This window comes from Filobasidium floriforme, assembly GCF_021052385.1.
Source record: "Filobasidium floriforme strain CBS 6241 chromosome Unknown HD553scaffold_4, whole genome shotgun sequence".
Lineage (NCBI taxonomy): Eukaryota > Fungi > Basidiomycota > Tremellomycetes > Filobasidiales > Filobasidiaceae > Filobasidium > Filobasidium floriforme.
In genome coordinates, this window is record NW_025763625.1 from 57907 (window position 1) to 79478 (window position 21572).

General features: G+C 52.2%; 9 protein-coding genes across 9 annotated transcripts; 3 read left to right on the forward strand and 6 right to left on the reverse strand.

The window, feature by feature from the left end:
- The first annotated feature begins 535 nt into the window (after window positions 1-535).
- Window positions 536-3390, forward strand: HD553DRAFT_171219 (uncharacterized protein). The gene is made up of 13 exons (XM_046176895.1): window positions 536-756; window positions 831-918; window positions 1024-1188; window positions 1284-1321; window positions 1436-1494; window positions 1614-1831; window positions 1930-1998; window positions 2086-2510; window positions 2583-2613; window positions 2686-2726; window positions 2784-2799; window positions 2871-2929; window positions 2998-3390. Exons 1-13 carry the CDS (start codon window positions 610-612, stop codon window positions 3268-3270), a joined length of 1629 nt encoding a protein of 542 aa, XP_046038676.1. The 5' UTR covers window positions 536-609; the 3' UTR covers window positions 3271-3390.
- Window position 3391: 1 nt separating this feature from the next.
- On the reverse strand, window positions 3392-5209 carry HD553DRAFT_339609 (thiazole biosynthetic enzyme; the record flags this gene model as incomplete). Its single annotated transcript, XM_046182460.1, has 12 exons — window positions 3392-3472; window positions 3533-3594; window positions 3657-3712; window positions 3782-3813; window positions 3885-3960; window positions 4044-4102; window positions 4219-4298; window positions 4369-4384; window positions 4451-4507; window positions 4570-4676; window positions 4745-4922; window positions 4979-5209. The coding sequence occupies 12 exons, from the start codon at window positions 5207-5209 to the stop codon at window positions 3392-3394; spliced, it is 1035 nt and encodes a 344-aa protein (XP_046038677.1).
- A 386-nt stretch (window positions 5210-5595) lies between these two features.
- Window positions 5596-6692, reverse strand: HD553DRAFT_306011 (uncharacterized protein). The gene has a single exon (XM_046179215.1). It carries the CDS (start codon window positions 5962-5964, stop codon window positions 5731-5733), a length of 234 nt encoding a protein of 77 aa, XP_046038678.1. The 5' UTR covers window positions 5965-6692; the 3' UTR covers window positions 5596-5730.
- Window positions 6693-7725: 1033 nt separating this feature from the next.
- On the reverse strand, window positions 7726-9449 carry HD553DRAFT_306028 (prefoldin subunit). The gene is made up of 7 exons (XM_046179216.1): window positions 9279-9449; window positions 9121-9197; window positions 8926-9037; window positions 8576-8851; window positions 8307-8465; window positions 8186-8199; window positions 7726-8117 (listed from the first exon to the last, which is right to left on the reverse strand). The coding sequence occupies exons 1-7, from the start codon at window positions 9408-9410 to the stop codon at window positions 8045-8047; spliced, it is 843 nt and encodes a 280-aa protein (XP_046038679.1). The 5' UTR covers window positions 9411-9449; the 3' UTR covers window positions 7726-8044.
- A 202-nt stretch (window positions 9450-9651) lies between these two features.
- HD553DRAFT_333884 (uncharacterized protein) lies at window positions 9652-10655 on the reverse strand (the record flags this gene model as incomplete). Its single annotated transcript, XM_046182119.1, has 3 exons — window positions 9652-10133; window positions 10227-10264; window positions 10403-10655. 3 exons carry the CDS (start codon window positions 10653-10655, stop codon window positions 9906-9908), a joined length of 519 nt encoding a protein of 172 aa, XP_046038680.1. The 3' UTR covers window positions 9652-9905.
- Window positions 10656-11625: 970 nt separating this feature from the next.
- On the reverse strand, window positions 11626-12015 carry HD553DRAFT_339612 (uncharacterized protein; the record flags this gene model as incomplete). The annotated part of the gene is made up of 2 exons (XM_046182461.1): window positions 11626-11662; window positions 11762-12015. The coding sequence occupies 2 exons, from the start codon at window positions 12013-12015 to the stop codon at window positions 11626-11628; spliced, it is 291 nt and encodes a 96-aa protein (XP_046038681.1).
- Window positions 12016-13531: 1516 nt separating this feature from the next.
- On the forward strand, window positions 13532-15884 carry HD553DRAFT_306032 (uncharacterized protein). The gene is made up of 5 exons (XM_046179217.1): window positions 13532-14533; window positions 14684-14797; window positions 14932-15018; window positions 15148-15259; window positions 15349-15884. The coding sequence occupies exons 1-5, from the start codon at window positions 13939-13941 to the stop codon at window positions 15425-15427; spliced, it is 987 nt and encodes a 328-aa protein (XP_046038682.1). The 5' UTR covers window positions 13532-13938; the 3' UTR covers window positions 15428-15884.
- Window positions 15885-16049: 165 nt separating this feature from the next.
- HD553DRAFT_171700 (arginyl-tRNA synthetase) lies at window positions 16050-19071 on the forward strand. The gene is made up of 10 exons (XM_046176897.1): window positions 16050-16540; window positions 16666-16730; window positions 16912-17060; window positions 17207-17433; window positions 17510-17594; window positions 17675-17920; window positions 18000-18182; window positions 18264-18456; window positions 18523-18579; window positions 18645-19071. Exons 1-10 carry the CDS (start codon window positions 16265-16267, stop codon window positions 19012-19014), a joined length of 1851 nt encoding a protein of 616 aa, XP_046038683.1. The 5' UTR covers window positions 16050-16264; the 3' UTR covers window positions 19015-19071.
- On the reverse strand, window positions 19057-21443 carry HD553DRAFT_306046 (CRAL-TRIO domain-containing protein). Its single transcript, XM_046179218.1, has 11 exons — window positions 21240-21443; window positions 21157-21174; window positions 20867-21067; window positions 20762-20781; window positions 20546-20653; window positions 20306-20441; window positions 20143-20180; window positions 19990-20053; window positions 19870-19926; window positions 19723-19794; window positions 19057-19658 (listed from the first exon to the last, which is right to left on the reverse strand). Exons 1-11 carry the CDS (start codon window positions 21396-21398, stop codon window positions 19128-19130), a joined length of 1404 nt encoding a protein of 467 aa, XP_046038684.1. The 5' UTR covers window positions 21399-21443; the 3' UTR covers window positions 19057-19127.
- Window positions 21444-21572: the final 129 nt, after the last annotated feature.

Below are 21572 nucleotides of genomic sequence, written 5' to 3' on the forward strand. Positions count from 1 at the left end.
TAGCGGAACTTGTTAGACTCACGATAGATGACGAACGTAAGGCGGAGCAATCACATACTGTGATGTTACGAGGTCGATTATGTCCGAGAAAACGCGAATTAGCTATGAGATGTCGTCCACTTCTCAACCCATCAACTTGACACGTGGCTAAAGAGGTTGTTCTCGATCAAGACAATAAGATGAAGTCTATGACACCGATGTCAATGTTATTGAGCAGAAATTGTTGATATATGGTGGCAAATCCCAGCTAGACGCTGGGTGACTGAGATGCGCTCGCTCCCCCTCGTCGGCTCACTGGCTTTTCTGACAACGATGTTCCAGCGCATCCCCAATACTGTGGATATCCATTGGTTCCTTCTCCTGCTGTGCGTCGTAGCCATATCTACAACCTCGGGATACGATACATGAGTATGAACTGACTACTTGCTTGTATATATGCCGTGTCACGTGACATCATTACTTTGACAAAGGCCGACGACGCAGTTCCCCGATGACGATTGACGATCTCGATGTCGCATTTCATAACAAACAACACGCAACACGCAACTCCTTCCAAAAGGAGGCATATACGAAACTACATCCTGAATACGAGATACCAACACGCTCGTCATGCCAATGCTCATCAACAGGTCCACCCTGGGCCCAAAACGAGCAGCCCTAGCCGGCGCACTCTGTCTCCTGCTCGTCCTCTTCCTCTGGTCGAGAACGGACGGACCTTCATCTCATCTACCGCTTTCTTCGGACAGGCTGATCAGTGTAAGCCCCACAAGCCCAGACCTGCGGGGGTGTCATTCTTTGTGGAATGCTAGCTGAAGAACAAATGGAATCAGGTTTCATCGTTCCCCGCGTCTAAACTGGTCAGACGGATAGACGGGTACAACGTCCTCGAAAACGTCTTGGCTCACGACGACAAATTATGTAGGTTCCAGCCCTTCTTCCACCTCTCACTCACATTTCTCCTCTCAACTGCACACTCACATAGTACAATAATCTCTGAACACTCACACACCCTTGCCTACGCAGATATCATAACCGACGACCTATCAACAATAGACCCTAACCTGATCATATCCCAATCGAGTGATCGAAAACATTCCAAATTGAAGATCTTATCCCGCGCCCAAGCCGATAACTTGTTAAGAGGGACGTGCAGGACTTATCCGGAAGCGTGCGAGGAAGTTGGAGAAAGTCAGTCTATAAAAGACGGACCTGAACGTCTCTGAATGAACCTAGAAGGTTGAAAGATGGGAGCTTACGTACGTCGTCATCCTTGAAATGGATAGAGCTTGAACTTCGGGTCCAGCACCTCAGCGGAATGTCGGTAAGCCTCCAAACTAGACCCCTTTGAACTGCCCGCCCCTCGAAACCTCGAAACCTTGAAACCGTCGTTTCCTCCCACTCGATCCTGATTCATCTTCGGTCTCTGTCCTCGTAGCTATACTTAGCCGACGAGCCTGATCCTCATACTTCGTCTACAACCCTTGAAGGCTATCGGTACGTCAACTGTTCCGTCCTGCATTCCCCCAACATCTCCACCCTCCTCGATTAACCACTAACCGACTTTTAACTTCCCATCCGTCTTCCTCCCACTTTCACGTTTGACCCCTTGACAGTCATTTCGCCGCAGAACTCATCTTCGCCGGCTATCGAGCCGGAATGTCTAGCCTCACCCGGTCCGAGGCCGATGCGGTGATCATGGGCAAACAAGAAGATATCAGTCGGGTCATCTTCCCCGGCCGAGATCTGGGTGGAGGTGGAGGTGGATGGGGGGACGAAGCCGGTCTGGCGTCGAAGCTGAATGAGATGATCGTCAGGTACGGGTTGGCTTGTGGTAAGTACAAGCGATCTTGGAATTTGATCCGGATATGTTCGGCGGCAAGAAAAGGATATGGGGCTGATACACTACGATGGTATGATTCGTTATTGTAGATGTCGTTGAGCAGGAACATTGGCAGCAGTTCACCGCACGAGAAGCTCCTTGGGTCTTGCTCGAAAAGGGTAAGTCACACTAGCCTCCCTTCAGACCTCGAGTTCACCAACTGAACGATCTCTCATCTTCCCATTTCGTCGCGTATTCACTCGCAGTCGTCATCGTCGATCGCAAAGCAGCCACGCACAACCACTCCTCAGACCCCTTCCTCTGGAACCAACCGGCCCTCTCCGCTCTCCAGACGCCGGTAGGGGCTACCAACCCCGCTGCCTTTTTCGCTCGTCCCCGTACACGGTTGATCCGACACCTCTTACAAGGCCCGGAACTGCATATCCCTACGCTGCGTAAGAAACGTAACAAGTCGTTCAATGGGAAACAAGTCAAGATCGTCTACTTCTCCCAGCAGGGCAGTAATAGTAACAGAAAGCTGGTGAAGGAGGATCACGAATTCTTGGTGGAGCTCTTGGGGTCGTTGGAGAAACAATCTCGGGGGAGGTTTGGGCAGAAGGTCTCCGTCGAGGTCGTCGATCCCGAGGTGGTCTCGGCGGAAGACCAGGTCCGAAGCGTATTAGATGCCGATGTGAGTAGCGTTCCCACGGCAACTTACTAAGCAGGTCCTCGAGCTAAATTCTGCATCTCGCTTTGATCACAGATCGTCCTGGGTATACATGGTAGTCCCCTAAGTGCGTTTTCAATCATCGTCAAATCAAGGGTTACTGTCGATACTCATATCCTACTACTGGCTCTCCGCGTAGCTCACACCCTATGGATGTCACCTGGCGGAGTCGTGATCGAGGTAAGGAGTTCTTGACGAGTAAACTGCCTGGATTAAAGGCTGATTCTTGGCTTTCAGATCTTCCCTCCGAATAGTACGGCACAGTGGCAATTCTAACTTGACCCATACACCCAGTTCTAACGGCTTCAATCTTTGTTTTCGCAGCGTTCCTTCGGGATTACCAGATCATCGCTGAAGCTTTAGGTCATCGGCATGTGGCTGTAGTAAGTCTGACTCATCTCTGGCCTCCATTGGCTATTGGGCTCACATGGGGTCATGTGCCTTCAAACAGTGGAACGATCGTCAACACAAACCGGAGGAATGGATGAAACACGTAGGCGAGCTGGGACGGGAAGCTTTGGACGACGGGAGCGCGATACCAGTAAGATTAGCTCCGAACTCAAAAGCTGTACAGACGCATATTTTGAAAACCTTACAAATTACCTTCGCAGCTGGATCATGCGTATATTCGCCAGGTTGTGCGGACTCATATTATGAGGATGTTGCCAGGAGCCATCTGATGTGCGTTAACGTGGCCTTGTACGTGGGACATCCGGAAATGTAGCCAATAGTCGATACTTTCGTCTGGTATTCATAATTTCTTACAGTCTTGCAGATTCTTACACGTCCATGTCTCGATCCTGTCCGTCGGGACATGTCATTTTCCAAACCCCGAAAAGTCTGATCTAGGCGGCCTGCTTGAGCCCCACGACTTCCCCTTCGACGATATCGTAAGAATCGAACAATTTGATGGCCTCCTTTGCAGCCTACGTAACAATACCTTGTCAGCAATCTGCGGATAACTTTAGCAGCCTAGTTGAACATACCTTGACTCCGCTCGCGAGCATCCCGCCGAAAGTGGCTCCCATACGGTTGGCACCGTCGAGTTCTTGAGCATAAGGTCGGATGAGCTCGAGCGGTCGCAGTGTCGGTCGGTACCTGGGAGCTTACCAGACAATTCCATCCCCCCGGTGATCAGCCCTGGAACGATCTCCCTAGTCGCGTTACTGAGGACGATATCCTGTATCAGTTGTATGTGCGCTATCTAGCAGTCATTCTTCGCTCTTTCCACTTACACGATATAGTCTTCCGCGCAGCGCATGTTGAGCTATGGTGAGGTCACGGAAGTGAGCAACTCTGTTGCTTGGTACGGCCACCTGAGACGTCTGCTGGACTCACCCCTCGCATATCTCCGAGTTCTTTGACCATGCCCATGGCGGCAAGTCGCTTCACAGAGAAAGCTCCGAAAGGGCCACTATCATAGACAGCGATCCGAGTTAGATACAGGCTGCTTTAGTCGAGGATTTCATCTTCGATCGGACTCGATCCTGGACTTACTCGTGTCCCGCAAACGACGCTACGATCGGAGCGGTGATCGTCTGAGGATCCATGCAGCTCTGAAGACCGTGGGCTAGGGTGACCAGAGTCCTGTCGGAGAAACCATCACATACTGTCAGCGATCAACTTCCCTTCTGTAGGGAATGAGACCATCGCAGGCTTGCCAGTTGCTGACGACTCCCGCTACACGCAAGTTCGAGCCATTGAGAGGGTCCTTGACGGTAATCAGATCTTCAACGGCCGTGGCGTTGTAGACTAGTTTATGGAAACGTAAGCACGGCGTCGAAGCGAAATCAGAGGTGTTCCTCGATTTTGATTGACTTACGTTTGACATTGGGGAACTGTCAGACAACAGAGAGATTTCATTTATTCAAGGGAATATCGAAGAACCACACGACAAATCTTACCTTCAATACCTTGCTCAGGATGGTCGAAGTGAACAAGGCAGCATGCTTAACCACAACCTTTCTATGAAGGCAATTAGCATCCAAATACCATTTACTGACACCCGATCAAGACGGCTCACGTAATCGCCCTCGTCCTCGAACGGGACCTCCAGCTCACGCAAAAAGTTGTCGGCCGGCTTTCGAACAACCATTGCAGACATGAGCTGTCCACCAAGCCAAGCGCCACCTTAAAGCTCGAGTAGCTGTCAGCGAACTGGAAATGGCGCAAGCGAAACAGCGACAACGCGCTCGTACCTCCCGGAGCAACTCCCGCTTCCAAGATGGCGATCTTCAAGTCAGGTCGCTCTTTGGCGAGCTGGTATGCACAGCTGAGACCGGCGGAGCCGCATCCAACAATGACAATGTCGGAGATGGCTGTTCGATACAGGTCATCACCGTATCGCTTGGTCATGGCCCGGGCGACGTGGTGCTCCTGTGAACGATTGAACATAAGATCGATACCGATACTGAAACGTTGACTTGACTGACCTTGATGGGCGCAAATTTGTAACCACCTTCCCAGTCCTCGATGGGTCCCACGCGAGTGTCGACGACCTCGCTTCCGTCGTCCGACGCCACCGAGCTGACCTTGACCGATGCGGGGGGAGACAATGGCTTGACGATCTGAAACTCCTTCATCGAGATGGGAGAGGCGTTGGAGTGTTTGTGGTCCGAGGGAGCCAATCGAGTGGAGCAGATGGAGGATTTGAATGACGACATGGTATAGAAGGTTAGCGCAGTTTGGGTTGTTCAATAGAGGTCTTTCACCTGAGTCAGTATTCGGTTGGCGAAGAGAGAAATGTCAATGACGCATATATACTCAACCGATTCAAGTTTCTGGTCCTGATGTTATGGGTCGCACGCTGCTACCTCTCTTTACACGGGACTCCGTGTCGAATCTCCTTCCGTTACCCCTATCCACGGATAGATATGAAACGGCGCAAGGCACCTCTCCGGAACAAATGTCGCGCTAAAGTTCGGTGCGGAGAGCAATAAAGTAAGATTCCGTTTTCGAATTATTTCATTGTGGTCCTACAGTGGTACAGTTCTACCGAAGGGCGGCCGACGGTGCCTTGTTGCACAGCTTGTTCATAATGATGTGAGATTGAGAATGCGGCCGTCGTTGGTGAGGGATGACTGACGTTGAAAAGCGATTCTGCTCTGGTCCATCGTCCGCGGATCGGTCCTTTCTCGACTCGACGATATCCGCGAAGGTTATCCGCGCCGCGTATGACGAAACGCTAACATTTTCGAATCTGACTTCGTTGCGTAACTACAACCTCCACATCACATGAATGAAGCAGACAATCGGACCGTGGCACGAAACTGAATAATCTTGAAATAGATGTGAAGAGAGCCCGACCGGGGTTCTCGAGTTTCGGCTTGTTTTTGGTTTGCAAACACAAGTTGCGCACCGCGGAAGCCAGTAGGAAGGGTTCATGACCCAGAAGTACCACCGCCGCGCTTAGCGTCATTCCATCAAGCCGGTCCGGAGTGGTATCTCCCGCTCGATCGGAAGTCGTATTACGGTGGTAGTTGACAGGGTCACAGCTCGTACCTCGAGAGAGCGCAAATCACTCAACCCGATCCAGTCTTCGATCATGATGATAGTCTGAAGACGAGGTCGGGCTTTCGCTTCTTATCGCCCATGACATCGGTGCTATCGCAGACAACTATTGCCAAGAGCGTACAGCCTATGACAATCGTGTCTGCCAGACAGAGTTCTACATCGTAGGAAGGCGTGATCAAAATAAGCTATGGTGGTCTATGGCAAGAGGCCAAGAAGGGATCGGTTTAAGGCCCCGCCCTGTCTTCTGGCTGCAGGTGGGGAATCTGAGATGAGCAACTCTGGTAGAGGCAATCGATATGATTGGGTTTCGATAAAGGCTTGCACCGGCTATGACTGTCGAAGAGGCTGTTTGTAACGTCACAGGCCTGAACCCGTCAGTCAGTGAGAAGTCTCGTTCATTGTCGGCGGCTTGCGTGGCTTAGAATCGCGCTGCGCCAATCGAAACGCAAAAAACGATTGGATACATTCATCGATCAGACGGGTCACGATCAACGCAGAGTTGATCATCTGCATATTGTCTAAAGATCGAATCAGCAGATTATCTCAGTAACAAAGGTGTGACTTTTGATAATGCAAGCGAAACCTCGTGCATTTCATGACTTCCTTGATAACAACTATGACGTGCGAGACCGACAAAGGGGGCATTCTAAAGTGGCTGTGTTGAGAAGCAAAGGTCTGATATGTCAGCTGATCGTTTTGGTATTGCTAAGCAAAGTGAGATTATTTCAAGGGATCCTCATTAGCTCTTGGGGGCTTCAGCACATCACCGTATATCTCCTACCATCACATGCGACTGAACCATCGCCCTGTCAAGCTTTTCAACCAGCGGGTAGACGCGTCGCTGGAGGTGTTTTCCTGTTCCATGCGGAAATGCGCCTTTCAAAGGCATACCGCATCATGAGTGATCGATCCATGTGAATAAGCAGGCTGCGAGCAGCAGCAGTACGAAGGAGCTAGCGGGCTCCTTTCTTCACATGCGACTTTCCGAGTCCCAGAGTGAATTGAGTGGGTCTGCAGGGTATATATGAGCTAGACCTGGCCGACTGAGCTATCTCTCTGCCCAGATCTACAGATCACTCAACCTGCATTCTTCCCACACACATTACCTTCATACACATCACCCTTGATACTCATCAACCATGTCATCAAATCATCAGCCTGAATCTTCGGTCAGCTCTACCGGCTCGACCAACCTTGATTCGGCCAGTTCGACCGGCTCTACCCAGAGCAGCTCTGCTTCGGGTCTTACGGCCAATTCTGCTTACACGCCAGTTGTCCAGGAAGGCCAGTGGAATCTCCAAACAGGAGGATATTGGTACGGACGAGAAAAAGATCCAGACGTTGCAGCCATGCGGGCTTCCCGCCTACCCAAACTGGAACCGCACAAGGAAGAGGAGGCGATACCCAGTGATGGCAATCGCGCTCCCGGTCGTGACAAGGGCGTCGTGCAGACTGGAGGTGACGTTCCTGGCGGTTTGAACCTTTGGCCCCAGGATGGAATCCGGGAAGAATTTCCCCGAGGATCTGATGCATCTTGATGCTGAGAGTGGGTAGATGTGGACGAAAAGATAGTCCTGCTTTGGGCCGTGTATCTTTACCTTTCTTCGTCGAATGCAAACGACATTGAGGAGTCATCTACCTCTCCGTGTGTCAGTCTGTACTGTAGTCCTCTCATGTATCATCGTTATGGTCTGTAAGAACAAGGGGAGGTACATGCACAAAACCCTGGCTTAAACATCCAGCTGTCGATATGCTGTCATTTGAGGATGGTGTAGCCATAGCCGTATTCCCAATGCAGCTCAGTTTCTCATCGATGAGCCAGTAATTGATCGTTGCGTACAATGCGATGATTCACATATGACAAATTTGGTTACCGTATACACAGCCTTCTGATGTATGCTTTTCCGGTAATACCGTTCCGCCAGCATAGTGCACTACCACATCTTCTGCTAGTGCTCTGCTCCTCGCTCTCCCACTCGTCTCGTCTAATCTTGGTCCTTGAGCGACTTGACGTGTTCCCCCTTCTTCCCCTGATCTCCCTCTTTTTGTAGTCGTCGTCTGCAATACCAAAACCATTTCATCAGCCGTCGCCCCACTTGCCTAATCATCAGAATGCTCAGGCTTACCGTTTGACGTCCCACTACATCCAGATCCCATACCATCCATCAATCTCATCTGGTCAGCATTCCCAACCCCATATCCAAACAACGACTCCAAAAGGATCACGGAGACATCCTTGAGACTCACGTTATGTACCCTAGCAAAGTTGACCTCCATGACAGTCACCTGTTCTCGCAAAAACTCCAAGTCCTCTTTGATATTATTCAGGTTCTTCTTCGCCGTCGAAAGTTTCTCAGAGAGGAGGACGACGGCTTCTCTGAGCGGGTACATGAGCATCGTGTTGGCCTACAACGACCCCACCAAACGCAAACGATAACGTATCAGTCTCAAGCTCGACAGATGCCAGTGAAAGTCCACGACCGTTATAAGGACCCAAAATAAGAAGTCCGACTCACACCCAACCACAACCCGACCTGCCCATTCTCCTCGACCTCGGCCTCGGCAAACAACGTATCGTTCAACTCGTAGAGCGTCTTCAAAGCCTTTTGCCCGGGGACCTTGCCGCTCTCGAGTTGTTCGTCCGAAGCTTCCAGCTCGTTGGCTTCTGCGAGGAGATCATCTTCGTCCTCGGATTCCGGTTCGTCTGAAAGTGCATCCTCGTCGTCCTGCTCTTCGTCTGATTCGTCCGAGTCCTTCGGGACGACCGTAGGTTGTGTTCCCAGACTTTTGCACTATGAAGATGTGGGAAGCTGGTTAGTATGTTCCCGTGAGAGATGATCATCTTCGTGATAAGGGTAGGACCCACTCGTCTAGCTTCCAAAAACTTGACCACCTTCAACGTCTCGGCGATATCAGGGATCTTGCTCTCGATCCCCTTTCGGCGGGTTTGCAAGCTGACCTCCATGTATTGGTATTTGCTAACATGACCACGACAAGACAAGTAGCGAAGTGAATAATCTGAGGCGTCTTGTTGCTGTAGTAAATGCGGACGTGAACTCACGACGTCATCTCCTTGAAAGACCCCATGATGCCTTCGACTCCAGCATCTTGACCGCCTACAAAGTCGTCCACGTTGGTCTAGATCAAGACAAACAAAGAACAAAGATCAGTACATGAATCCATTGAGGATCAGCTCGGCATCGTTGCCTCAGGACTGACCACAAAGGGGGCATAAGGAATCCCCCTTGGATTGCTCTTGTCGATCGTGTCGGAATGGATCCCGATGGTCGCGATCCCTCCGAATGCTCCCTTCGGCTTGCTAGGACCGGCTACGGCGTTGGGTCCAGACATATTGCTTGACGGACGTAGAGCAATCGCTGATGTTGGACGTCGTAGGGACAAAGTCAGCCTTGCGTCAACCGTCTGATAGCTGATAGCTTGATGAGGCATCATCTCTCGCGAGGTCACTATCCCGCTCGATGATCGATTTCACGTGATCGATCGAGCTGGGAGGACCTGAAACACCGACGTCAAGTATGACATACTTGACGTTCGAGGTGCACATTAATTCAACTTTGCAGCTTGTGAGTGTCTCGGGAATTTTTTTGTTTCCATCTAGATAACGACATGAACGAGTGACAGCGACAACGAAAAACAGAGCTAGGCTCGACGGAAAGTCTCGCTCATCGACCCTGACCCGTCGAATACCTATCTCAAGCCGAGTCCAAGAGCGATGTGGTAACAAGGCATCGGGTCACACGGGAGGCTGGGATCGAAGACAAATACATTTCTCAAAGGCAGAGTCGAAATATGCCATGTTCGAATACAGGCCCCTCGATCAGGTTTTCAGAGAGAGAGCTTGAGCAAGATGACGTTTCGAGTTGGAACACCATGGGAGGTCGTCAACGAAGAATGTACAGGGAATGAGTAGATCGAGACAGATGCACGTCTTGTAAACATGAATACCATTTCGCCTGGCACTCCATTGAAACGCGATCTCGGGCTCGATATAGTGTCAAAGACTGCTGAGCTGAGTCTTCGATGATATTGCTTGTACCAATCGTATTGTTCGACCTGAAGGACGTGGAGATATCCTAGTACAGCAAGTATCGTAAGAAAAGTGGCCATCTATGACAAGACATCCTTGTTTCGCCGTGAACCATGAACCTGATCGGGCCTTTCCCTTGTCGGACCCGGCGTAAAGGCTACAAAGCCGACGCGAAGTCGCTTACTGGCAGTCGAACGGTCAGCGTAACAAAGAGTGAACCCGAGGGGACACATCGTCAGCGAATTCTTTGCCAACGTCAGGGCCCGAATCTGAAACGTACGATCTCAGCAGCAACTCCCTGCCCCAGATGCAGCGCCAGCGACCTCCTCAGCAACTCCTGCAGCCCCGGCCGCCGCCGCCGCAGCAGCAGCAGCAGCGGCAGCTCCACCTCCCATAGTCGCGCTCTGGGCTCCAGCGAACAACCCTCCAGCAGGTACGGCGCCTCCCCAGAAGACCGATTGAGCTCCAGCAGCGATGGATCCAGCGACCGGGCCGATGGACGAGAATCCAAAGTAGCCGAGAACGGGGGCGAGGAAGGGGATAGGCATGGTCGTGAGTTGTTTATTTGGTTGGAGTTCGATGTGGGAGCTTTGGTAGTAAAGTTACTGTGATTGTGGATGTTTGGAAACGTGGCAATGAGTTTTTCAGAAAGTAGGGAACGAAGGCTATGGACCAACAAGAACAGTCTTGGCCTCCCATTATATATCTTGTCTAGCTTCTGGCTTCTCTTTGCCCGATACCTGAGACCGAAAAAAATTATCCTCGGAAGCTAGAAGCCTATGATGTGCTGGTCTGAACGACAAAGAGACAACAGCAACAACGACGAGCATCGCTCATCGCTCATCGCTCGTCGCAGTGGTCGCTGTATCCACCAGGCTAGGCCCTAGACCCCGTCTTGCCTTCCGCCAACCACCCAGCTTGTGTGGTAAACAGTTTCAAGCCGCAAGCCAAGCCGATTGGGGCGACAGCGACAAAAACACGATCGGCGGACGACGAAGACGACACAAAACAGCAACGAAGGCAATGACGACGATGACTGTGATCTAGTTCGGTACCGATGCGAAACGTGCGATGCGCGATGCGACGACGGATTTGTCTCTGGCATCTCTGGCTCTCTGGCCGTGCGTCTGTGCTAGTACCTACCCCCAGAGAACAGGAACGAGTGGAACCGTGTTGCTGTTGCTGTTGTAATCGTCTGGCGCGTCTTACGAGGATTGGCAATGTCATGAGTGATCGAGTGATCTGGTGATCCTTTATGAAATGCAATCGAGCGAGCTTATTGCAAGCTGTACATACCCCCACTTACGGAAATACGCTCTGGGCACACTCGGTGGTACTGTATGCCTTCCCGGCTCAGATATCAATGTGATTTCTTCAAGACCAAAGATGACCAGTCACGAGCTCGTGTGCTACATCTCGGCCAGCCCACAAAGACATCCTCTCAAAGGTCGAAAATCTGCGTCGTACGAGGTGTGCCTTCCCGCACTGGAATCTTGCGATGATACGACGAGTAGACGGTCATCGTTCGAGGACATCCTCATGGATCCAAAGTGTCCTACCAGGACCATCCAAACGATTATCAGCACATCCGACCGTCACGTCAGCCAGATCATCACATACCTACCACGCACGAGCACCCTCTCAGACCCCCCACCGTTCTCCCAGCTCAAGCGAACATCTTGACCGCCACCACAACAGCTCCGATCCCGACGACCCCCAAGACGACCGGTAAAGCTCCTCCGACAGAGCTCCCATGGCAGCCCTCTGCATCCCCGCAAACATGCTTCCTGCAGGGACGGATCCTCCGTAAAACGCCGCTTGGGCTCCAGCGGCGAGAGAGCCGGCGACGGGTCCGATTTCCGAGAAGCCTATGGCGCCGAGGAGAGGAGCGAGAAGAATTGGGGCCATAGTCGAGGGGTCTACCGTCTTGATTGATTTTGTGGTTGGATGTGGGTGATGTTGGGTTGAGTATGAGAGAGTTTGTGGACGTGTACGTGCTGACACGAAAGAGTTGGCACGAAGCGGGCGAGGCGCGAAAGGTTTTTCCTTGATACCTTGTTATACTTGTTCGCTGATCCATACGATCCATATTCAATACCCGAAACCCGAAAATGCGGTCCTCAAAAAATGCCAGAAGGCAGAAGCTAGAAGTTGCCCCATCATCATCTTTAATCTCGAATCTTCTCTGGGTAAGAGACAACAGCAACAGCAACAATAGGAAAAACCAGAAATTCCTCCTTGTTTGTGTCGTCTCTCGCTCTGTCTCCTGTCGGCTGTCGCTAGGTGGCTTCATCGCGTAATCGCTTATCGTTGTCTTTGTCTCACTACTGTTTCAGACCGTTTGAAACCTTCCGAAGGATCCGTTGATCCGCGTTTACAGTACGATCATGACAACAACAACAACCACAAACTACAACGGGGACACCAGCCATTCGCGACAGATCCGACAGATCGACAAACATCATTGCCTTAATAGATCAACAGCCACCAGATGATGAACGCTTCTTATCGTCCTGTCGCAGTTCAATGGGAATTTAGTGTACGACCCTGGACCAACCTTCGCTGCAGATCTTGAACCTATATGTAGAACCAAGTCTAATCCGTCTCCAGGCTCGTCCATCTTACAGCTCACCCCGAACGAGGCTCGGCGGGCTCAAAGCTAGGATCACGACATTCAGCGATGAGAGGCAAGAATGATCAATCGATAAGCGCAAAGAGAGCTGTACTGGTTCGTCGATGGCTGAGAGGCCGCCGTCTTCGTCGCACAGAGCTGGATCTCTGTTCCGGTGCTGAATCGCAATCGCGCGTTAACGACAACATGACCCGACTCGGTTTGATAGAAGATATTTCGGTCGACGAGGGTGTCAAAGAAGTTACCTATCCTCGCTGCAGGAAGGCCTGATTGAGTCTTTCAGGCTCTTATTATCGTCCCGCTCGTCCCGTTCCCGCCGTTGTAGTTTTGCCAAGCGAGCGATGACGATCCACCTCCTTTACTGCTTCGCTTGGTACCGCATCGCTCATACACCGGAACGCGTTGGGCATGAACAATAGGTCTCTGGCCCTGGTATCGTGAGAGGTGACAAAGATGAAACCCTTCCGATGGAGGCAGATAGGAACAAAAGGCGATACGCTGTGACACAGCGCGCGGACACAGTGCACAGCAACAAAACGACGTGAGGAAACCCGTAGTCGGCCCGGGCTTGAAAGTCTATTATTCCCACGTGGCAGTGCGATCGCAGCGTGAGGCAAGCAGCGCAAGGAGAGGGAAGGGGGCTACGCGTGACGCGTCGGTGGCTAATCCGGAACAATTCCCGGAGAGGGGGGCGACGCGCCATCCACAAAGGCATCCCGTCCGTCGATCTGATCATCAAATATTCGAAACACAAGGTTTGCCCTCCTCCTTCTTCCCTTCCCTTCATTCTACTCATCGTATTGTTCCCGCCACCTCTCCCTTCCTCGTCCTTCCCCTCTTGATATAAGACAGTTTGGCACCGGTTGCGAAACTACTCCCTTCCTTCTTCTTGTCTCACCGACACCCTTTACTCTTCACACCTCACTCGCCCTGACCTCGAACAAACGTTTTATCCGTTGACCGGAACGTTTCTCGACTCTCCACTATCTACCCACCACTTCGCTCGACACAGCACACACAAAGCACACGTTGCATACACACAGCACATAGCCTCGACGGTCTATATATCTCCCCAAAGGACAGCACGCACCTACTCCAATTCCAGGTCGTCCATCTCGCACATTGACTTTTACTTTCACCAAAACCAAACTTCACTTTCAATCTCGATACCTATACCTACATCATCACAAGATCACAAGATGATCTCCCTCGTATCCCTCCTCCAAATCATCCTGGTCCTGGCGACCCTCAACCTGACCTCCGCCGCACCCATCGCTCACGACGCTGGCTTTGCCGACCTGGAAGTCAGGGACGTATCATACATGCAATCCCGCCTCTTCCCCCTTGGCGGTTACCCCTCCAAATCAGCTTGGACGACCTCCACAGCCCTGTCTGACCGGTTCAACCTCCAAGCCGGGATCCCTATCAACAAGGGCGGTAAACCTCCTCAGGGGCACGCTCCGGATGGGAAAGGCGCTATCGTCAGTTTCTTCCCCCAGGGGAGCATCAACCCCGGGAACAAGCAAGCTCCTAAGGGAGGGATGAGCTGGTATACCTCCGGTCCTCACTGGGGGTCGACTTTCACCAAAGGAACGGGGTCTTGGGAGGACGACCTGACGCGGGCTAAAGAGATCACGTTTGGGTACTCGGTCATGTTCGAGAACGGGTTCCAGTTTAATAAAGGAGGGAAATTGCCTGGGGTTTATGGAGGGGTTAGTGAGGAGGAGGCGGTTGGGTGTTCGGGTGGGAGGCAAGAAGGACGGGACGGGTGTTTCAGCTCGAGGTTGATGTGGCGTGAGTCTCCTTTACTCCTTTCCTTTCCTCATCTTATACCTTAACCTTTTCGTCGCATCCTGACTGTCGAGACTGACCCCCCATCTACCTCTTACCCCTCTATCTCTCTGATTCTTCTTGACATCTGCTTTCATCTCTACGACCAAACAGGAACGGACGGAGCGGGCGAGACCTACAACTACCTCCCTACATCCGCTCATCAGCCCGAATCTTACTGTCAGACCGGACCCGAGAGCCATTGTAACCCGGATTACGGCGATTCCAGTCAGTATCCTCTCCTCGTCCTCCTTTTTTCCCTTTCCATCATTCGCCCTGCACTAGTTGCTATGTATGGAAGCTCGATACTCTCGCGAGAGCAAGATGGCTCATAGTATGATTTCGTTGATATCTGGTTACAGTCGGAAGGAAGTCGTTCTACTTTACCCCTGGGCAATGGGTGACCGTCACCCAGCGGATCAAGCTCAACGATGTTGGGAGCTCGAACGGTCAGTCTCATCCCCTCTCCCACGCTTACCCCTCCCGGACCCCTCGGGATCATTCCCGTCTGCGCCGAACCGGGAAGGGAAAACTAACCCGTTCTGCCCTGCTTTGATGGTACATTCATTACCTTGCAGGTGCGATCGAGATCTTCGTCGACGGCATCTCCAAGCTCAACGTCCAGGGTATCGAACTGAGAACCCGGGGAGACTCTGTCTTCCGGGGTATTCAGGCTCAGACCTTCTTCGGGTGAGTTCCAGTCTTTTTCACAGGGGACCGAGTTCAGCGCGAGCTAATGTCTGCTTGGGTGGGTTTCCTTTGTCTGACGAAACTTACAGAGGACACTCGACCGATTGGGCGTCGCCTAAGGACCAGACGGCTTGGTTCAAGGATTGGAGCTTGGCCATCATCAACTAGTCGACTAGGATGGATGGTGCTCTCGCTCTCGGTTCGGTCTCTCGGTTCACGATTCGGGTTTTCAGGGGGTTCATAGCTTGAGGTTTGGTTTGATATTTTGGGATTTTGGAGGGATCATGGGAAACCTGCTTCAAAGGTTTACATTACAGCACATTACGACGACACGATGCGATAGGATAAAGGAGATTGAGGATGAGAACGAGGTGGGAAGACGAGCGGGACATGAAAGGGTTTCTCGCACGAGTTGCTCTGATGTCGGCGGTTCGATCCGTTTTTACGATAAACGACCCTTATGGTCGCAGCCACGATCCCACGATAGGCGAAGACGAAAGCGCGAGGGAAGAACTGAGGCGGGTCACTGGTTGATCTTCCGGGTCTCGTTCTTGCTTGTGCTTCCGAGTTGTTGAAGGGAGTGGCTTTCATGAAGATTATTATAACATGCACATTCGTTCGATGATATATAAGCCTGTTTGGCTACTGGAGGTGCAACCTGAAACGCTCCTTTCACTTTGGGTCACGTGACCCGGTGTCTTTGACTTTTGAGCCCGGTCAACGTCCCTTTCAGAGTTCGAGCGAGACTTATCGAGTCAACCCACCACAAGAAGGGAAATCATAGATACAGACACTGTGTCTACCGAAATACATCCTTAACATACGTAAAACCCCACACTCCTTGTCTCTAAGACATATCCGCCCATCACGTCCTCGTTCATCGGCCCGTCGATCCGAGGTACCTTACGGCTCTCTTCTCGTACCGCTCTCCGTCCCGTATCTAGGATCATCCCGACCCGCCCAACTTTCATTCAACCCCACGCTCAACCTCAACATCTCCTCAAAATGGCTTCCACCTCCACCTCTACCGAGCTCAAACAGGGGGACGCCTACTACCTCCCCCCTGTCCCTTCAGTAAAGGGCGCCGACACCGAGACGGCCATAATCGAAGCCTACCGTATCGCCGCTGCCAAGATCGTCTCCGAAGCCGTAGATATCCCTCTGGAGACCGCTTACCCTGGTATCGATGTCGGGAACAAGAAGGCAGATCTGTATGTGGCCATGCCCAGGTTCAGGCTCGGTGGGAAACCTGATCAATGGGCGGAAAAGGTCGTCGCGCATGTGAGTTTCGACGTTTTCCCCGATTGGATGATTGTGGGAAATTGGGGGGTCTGGTCATCGTCAGAACAGAAATGTGATGGAAAGTTGCTTATCTTGCTTCATTGGAATTGAATCGATGAATCTAGTTCAAACCGGACGAATACCTCAGCAAATGTACATCTGAAAAAGGATTCGTATCCTTCACCCTCAAGTCAGTCCCCCCAGGCGCTCCTACTTTGATCTATCCACTAATCACCTCGCTGATCGACTTTGATTCCCATCTTTCACATTCCCTTACGACCTATCTGCTCTGTCCAACACGTCCCACCTTCCACTTCCACTTTCATTCCAATCTCCGCCGATAACGACAACTCCTCCTCTTACACTTACAGCCACGACACCTTCACCCGCCAAGTCCTCCGACAGATCCGAAATGCCACTCCATCGAGTTCGGTAGGGACGAGCGTCAACCCGCTGGACAAGGCTGCTCAGAAACCGGGGTATGGGAGTAACAAGTCTGGGCAGGGGAAGAAGGCTATCGGTAAGTCTCCTCTCTCTCTCTCTCTCTTTTCACCCCTGCTTGTTCATCCGCCAGCGAAACCTGCTTCGATTGCCTCAAAGCGACGAATTCTAACTGACCCTTCCCCTCTCCTTCTCTCCCATACCGTATTTTCCCATGGGCAACAGTCGAATTCTCCTCTCCCAACATCGCCAAACCCTTCCACGCCGGCCACCTCCGATCGACCATCATCGGTGCCTTCCTCGCCAACCTGTACGAGGCGCACGGGTGGGAAGTGACCCGGATCAACTATCTCGGGGATTGGGGTAAACAGTTCGGCTTGCTCGCTGTAGGGTTCCAGAGGTTTGGGACGGAGGAGGAGTTGGAGGCGAATGCGATTACGCATTTGTACCATGTGAGTCCTCTCAAGAACCCGCGGGGAGTGAACATAAAGGCTGATCGAGGTAGAGATTTTCGGTGGTTCGTGATAGGTGTATGTCAGGATCAACCAGGAGGCCGAGGCTGATCCTTCGATCCACGACGAAGCCCGAGCGTTCTTCAAAAAGATGGAAGATGGTTAGTCCGAGGCTCTTTTCACAGTTATCATCCACCTTACCTCGGGCTAAAAACTTCGACATATTTTCCTTATTCCGCAGGCGACAAGGAAGCCCTAGCCCTCTGGTCCCGATTCCGTGACTTTTCCATCAAACGTCTCGAAGAGACTTACAAGCGACTCAACATCCACTTCGACTCGTACGCCGGAGAAGCTGCCGTTAAGCCGGAAAAGATGGAAGAGGCCTTCAAGATCATGCAAGAGAAGAACATGTTGGTCCAGGACAAGGGGGCTTATCTGTGTGATCTGGAAAAGTACAAGTTGGGCAAGGTCGTCATCAAGAAGGCCGGTGAGTCGAGGTCCGACTACTCGAAATTGTGGCACTGGTTGCTCACTTCGATCGTATTATGTTACCTCACGACGCACAGACGGGACCTCGATCTACATCGCCCGTGATCTCGGTGGTGCCGCTCAGCGATACGAAAAGTACAACTTTGACAAGATGATCTACGTCGTCGCTGCCCAGCAAGACTTGCACAACAAGCAGCTGTTCAAGATGCTCGAGTTGATGGGCCACGAATGGGCCGACCGATTGGAGCACGTCAACTTTGGTGTGTATTCGGGTTCTCAACTTTCGCTCCCGTGAACACGTAGCTGACGACCTGGGTTTTGTCGTCCACTCCGGCTCGCAGGTCTGGTGATGGGAATGTCGACCCGAAAGGGAACCGTCAAGTTTTTGGACGAAATTCTCGCCGAGGCCAAGGACAGCATGCACGAGCAGATGGCCAAGAACGAGGAAAAGTACGCTCAGGTGGAAGACCCCGAGTACACCAGCGACGTTGTCGGTCAGACCGCCGTCAAGATCCAGGACATGTCCGCCAGGCGGTAGGTACAACACTTTGGGTTGATATGCCGTAACGACGGGGGTTCTGAGTGATAATCCGTCTGCAGAATCAACGATTACACGTTTGACATCAAGCGAATGACCTCTTTCGAGGGAGATACTGGGTAAGCCGGAACGATCTCGTTGATCGCAAATCCCCGTGCTTACGCCACTTTTACCGCCCGCGCAGCCCTTACATCCAGTACTCGCACGTCCGACTCTGTTCGATCGAGCGAAAGAACCCCAACATCGTCCTTCCCGAGGACGTCACTCAGATCAAGACCGAATTGATCACCGAGCCCAAGGCCAGGGAGATCATCTACCTCCTCGCTTGTTACCCCCAACTCGTCAACGACGCCATGAGGGATTATCAGGCTTCAGGGATCGTCACCTACATGTTCAAGCTCACTCACGCCGTATCATCTGCTTGGGAGACGCTCAAGGTTCAGGGTCAGGAGGAGGAGCTTGCCAAGGCCAGGATGTACTTGTTCTTGTGTACCCGGGATGTTTTGGCGAGCGCCATGAGGCTGCTCAGTCTGACGCCTCTGGACAGGATGTAACGAGACTGGATATCATATTCTATACGACGCATGCGCATATATCATTCGACCGGGCTCTTGCGATACAAACGTGCCGTTCTTGGCTTGACTGCAGACTCGATCGTCACACTCCGCTACGAAGCTCTCGACACGGCCGCCTCTTCCTTTTCCATCAAACGCCTAGCCTCCATCTTTTCTTCCTCGGTAGGCGGGTGATCAAAGACGACCGGCCCGGCAGGCGGCCCAGGGGCAGTCTCGACCTCGACGCTCGCCGCAGATCGGACCGAGTCGACAGAGCGCCTTGGCGTTTGCGATTCTTGCTTGATCGACGATGTACGCAGGTTCTCCATCTTCGTGTTGAGCTGAGCATCTTGATCGGGTCCGGCTGCTGGCGGCTTCTCCGAGTTCGCTGCCGAGCCTGCAGCCGCAGCACCAGCAACGCCCGCAGCGACACCGGCACCAGCCCCAGCTCCTGCCATATAGCTTGATCGTTGGTTCTCGTCCACCATGGCCGGGGACATGCCCGGTCTAGTCTCTGCCTGTTCTTGCTGCATCTCGGGCATCCCACCGGCAGCTTCGAGACCGAGTGCAGCGGCCTTGGCACCGTTCCCAAGGGGAGCTACCGTGGGCTTCCCATCCTTGTCGAGTCTGCCGCCGTCAGGTGCCTAAGTCACGACAGTCAGCGATCCATCCAACTCGTCCGAGTATCGAAGTCGGCCGGTTACTCACTAAGTAGCAATCCTGGACGAGCGTACGCCAGTAGATATCATGGTCGAACTTGTAGTTGTTATCACCGCCAAACTACAAAGCCACAACCGAAAATCAGATCAAATCGCCCCGGTCCCGTTCAAAAGAGCGGCCTTCCACTGTACCTACCTCGGTATCAAGCTGTTCCTTGGGCACGATCTCGGTCATGTTCGGGTTGAATCGAATCTGCACATCGTCATATCAGCTCGGGTCATCCACGAGCCCAGGAAAGAGACGAATCATGCGTACCTTTTCCTTGGTGACCGGATCCATGAACGGCTGAATCCCTTGGAAAAAGGCGTTCACCCACCATCTGAAAAGATCACGTACACCGATAGCGCAGTCCTCAGTATCATTCCATTATTTTGATTCTCCTGCAGAGGAAAGAAGACGAGGACTCACGGCATGTTGACCACGATAGCCTTTCCCATCCTCTCGACCTACGAACAAAATTCATACCCACCGAAATGCACCAGAACATCAGCATCGACGACTCGCCTCCTACGTTATGCCATCGACACGGCTCAAAGCCGATGCGACGCGATGGGTGGGCGACCGTGCTCACATAATGGTTCTGCAAGATGTTCAACGCCTGCCTAGCCGTCCCGATCGACGGATTACTCTGCGAAGTCGCCGAAGCATAGTCCACCACGATAGTAACCGTCTCTACTCCAGGTGGGGCTAGGTCGATGGCTCGTTCGCTGCGAGTCGGGGTATCGTATTATAGCAAAACAACGAAAAGTCGAGTCAGTTGAGATAAGCAATTCGATCTCCCGACATCATAGGCTAGGATGAATGGACTGACAGGTGAAAGATCAGATGTTCGATCTGCCTCGGACTCTTCTGCGTGTTCTCCCGTCCAGGTCGCATGTAAATAATAGGTCGACCGTCAAAGTCGAATCCGTTGACAATACTAACGAGCGGGGGTAAAGAGCACTAATATCAGCATCTGCTGCGACCGTAACTGTAGATATGACGGCTTGAGATCCGGTTTATTCGAGTTGGGGTTGGGGTGGCTTACATCTTGCCCGTCTCGGCTTCCTACAACACAATCAACCGCGATCAATAACCACGTCCGCCTCTCACATCCATAGGTTTATCCGCCAAGAGAGAACGGGATGCTCACGATCTTGACATGATCAGGCTTGATCAAATCCGGCTTGAACTCTCTCCTCCACTCGATCGTCCCCCTGACCCTCTCTTTCGCATTGTCCATCTTCCATTTCGCTGCCCGACAGTACCGAGGCATACAGCCTGGGTCTGATAGGAAACGTTTCTCCCAAGGATGGTATGGATCGCTTTCAGGGAGTAGGAGGGTGAATGCATACTGTATTGCGAGTATCAGGTTGAAATCGAGATAGCAATGAGGCGGGGTTAGGCTTTCGTAGATACGGGTCGGGCGGGGTTTGAGCTGACCTGCCGAAGTTCCTCGATCTAGGACAGGGTGCATCGCGATAAATTCCCAAGCTCTGTAATTTCCGAACAGTCTTCCTGCTCACCTTGTCTTCCTGTTCTTTCGAATACACCGTCTTCTTCTTCGGCCCACAACCCGGAGCCGGCGACGTCTTGATCTCGCTCGTGGTAGGTTTGTTCGGGTCGTCGGATACGGACGAGCGGCGGGAAGAGCTCCCTCCCAGTCGGCTGAGCAGAGACGACATGGCGATAAAAGGATTTGTGTAGATTCGCTAGCCCCTATGATGTTTTTTGCCTGCAACGACTAATAATGCGAGTCTGTGGCTCTGTAGATGATAGATGATAGCATTCCCCTCCCCATCCTCGCTCGGTCAGCTCGCAGCTTCTCCTTCTGACGTCACGTCACCCGAGATCGGTCA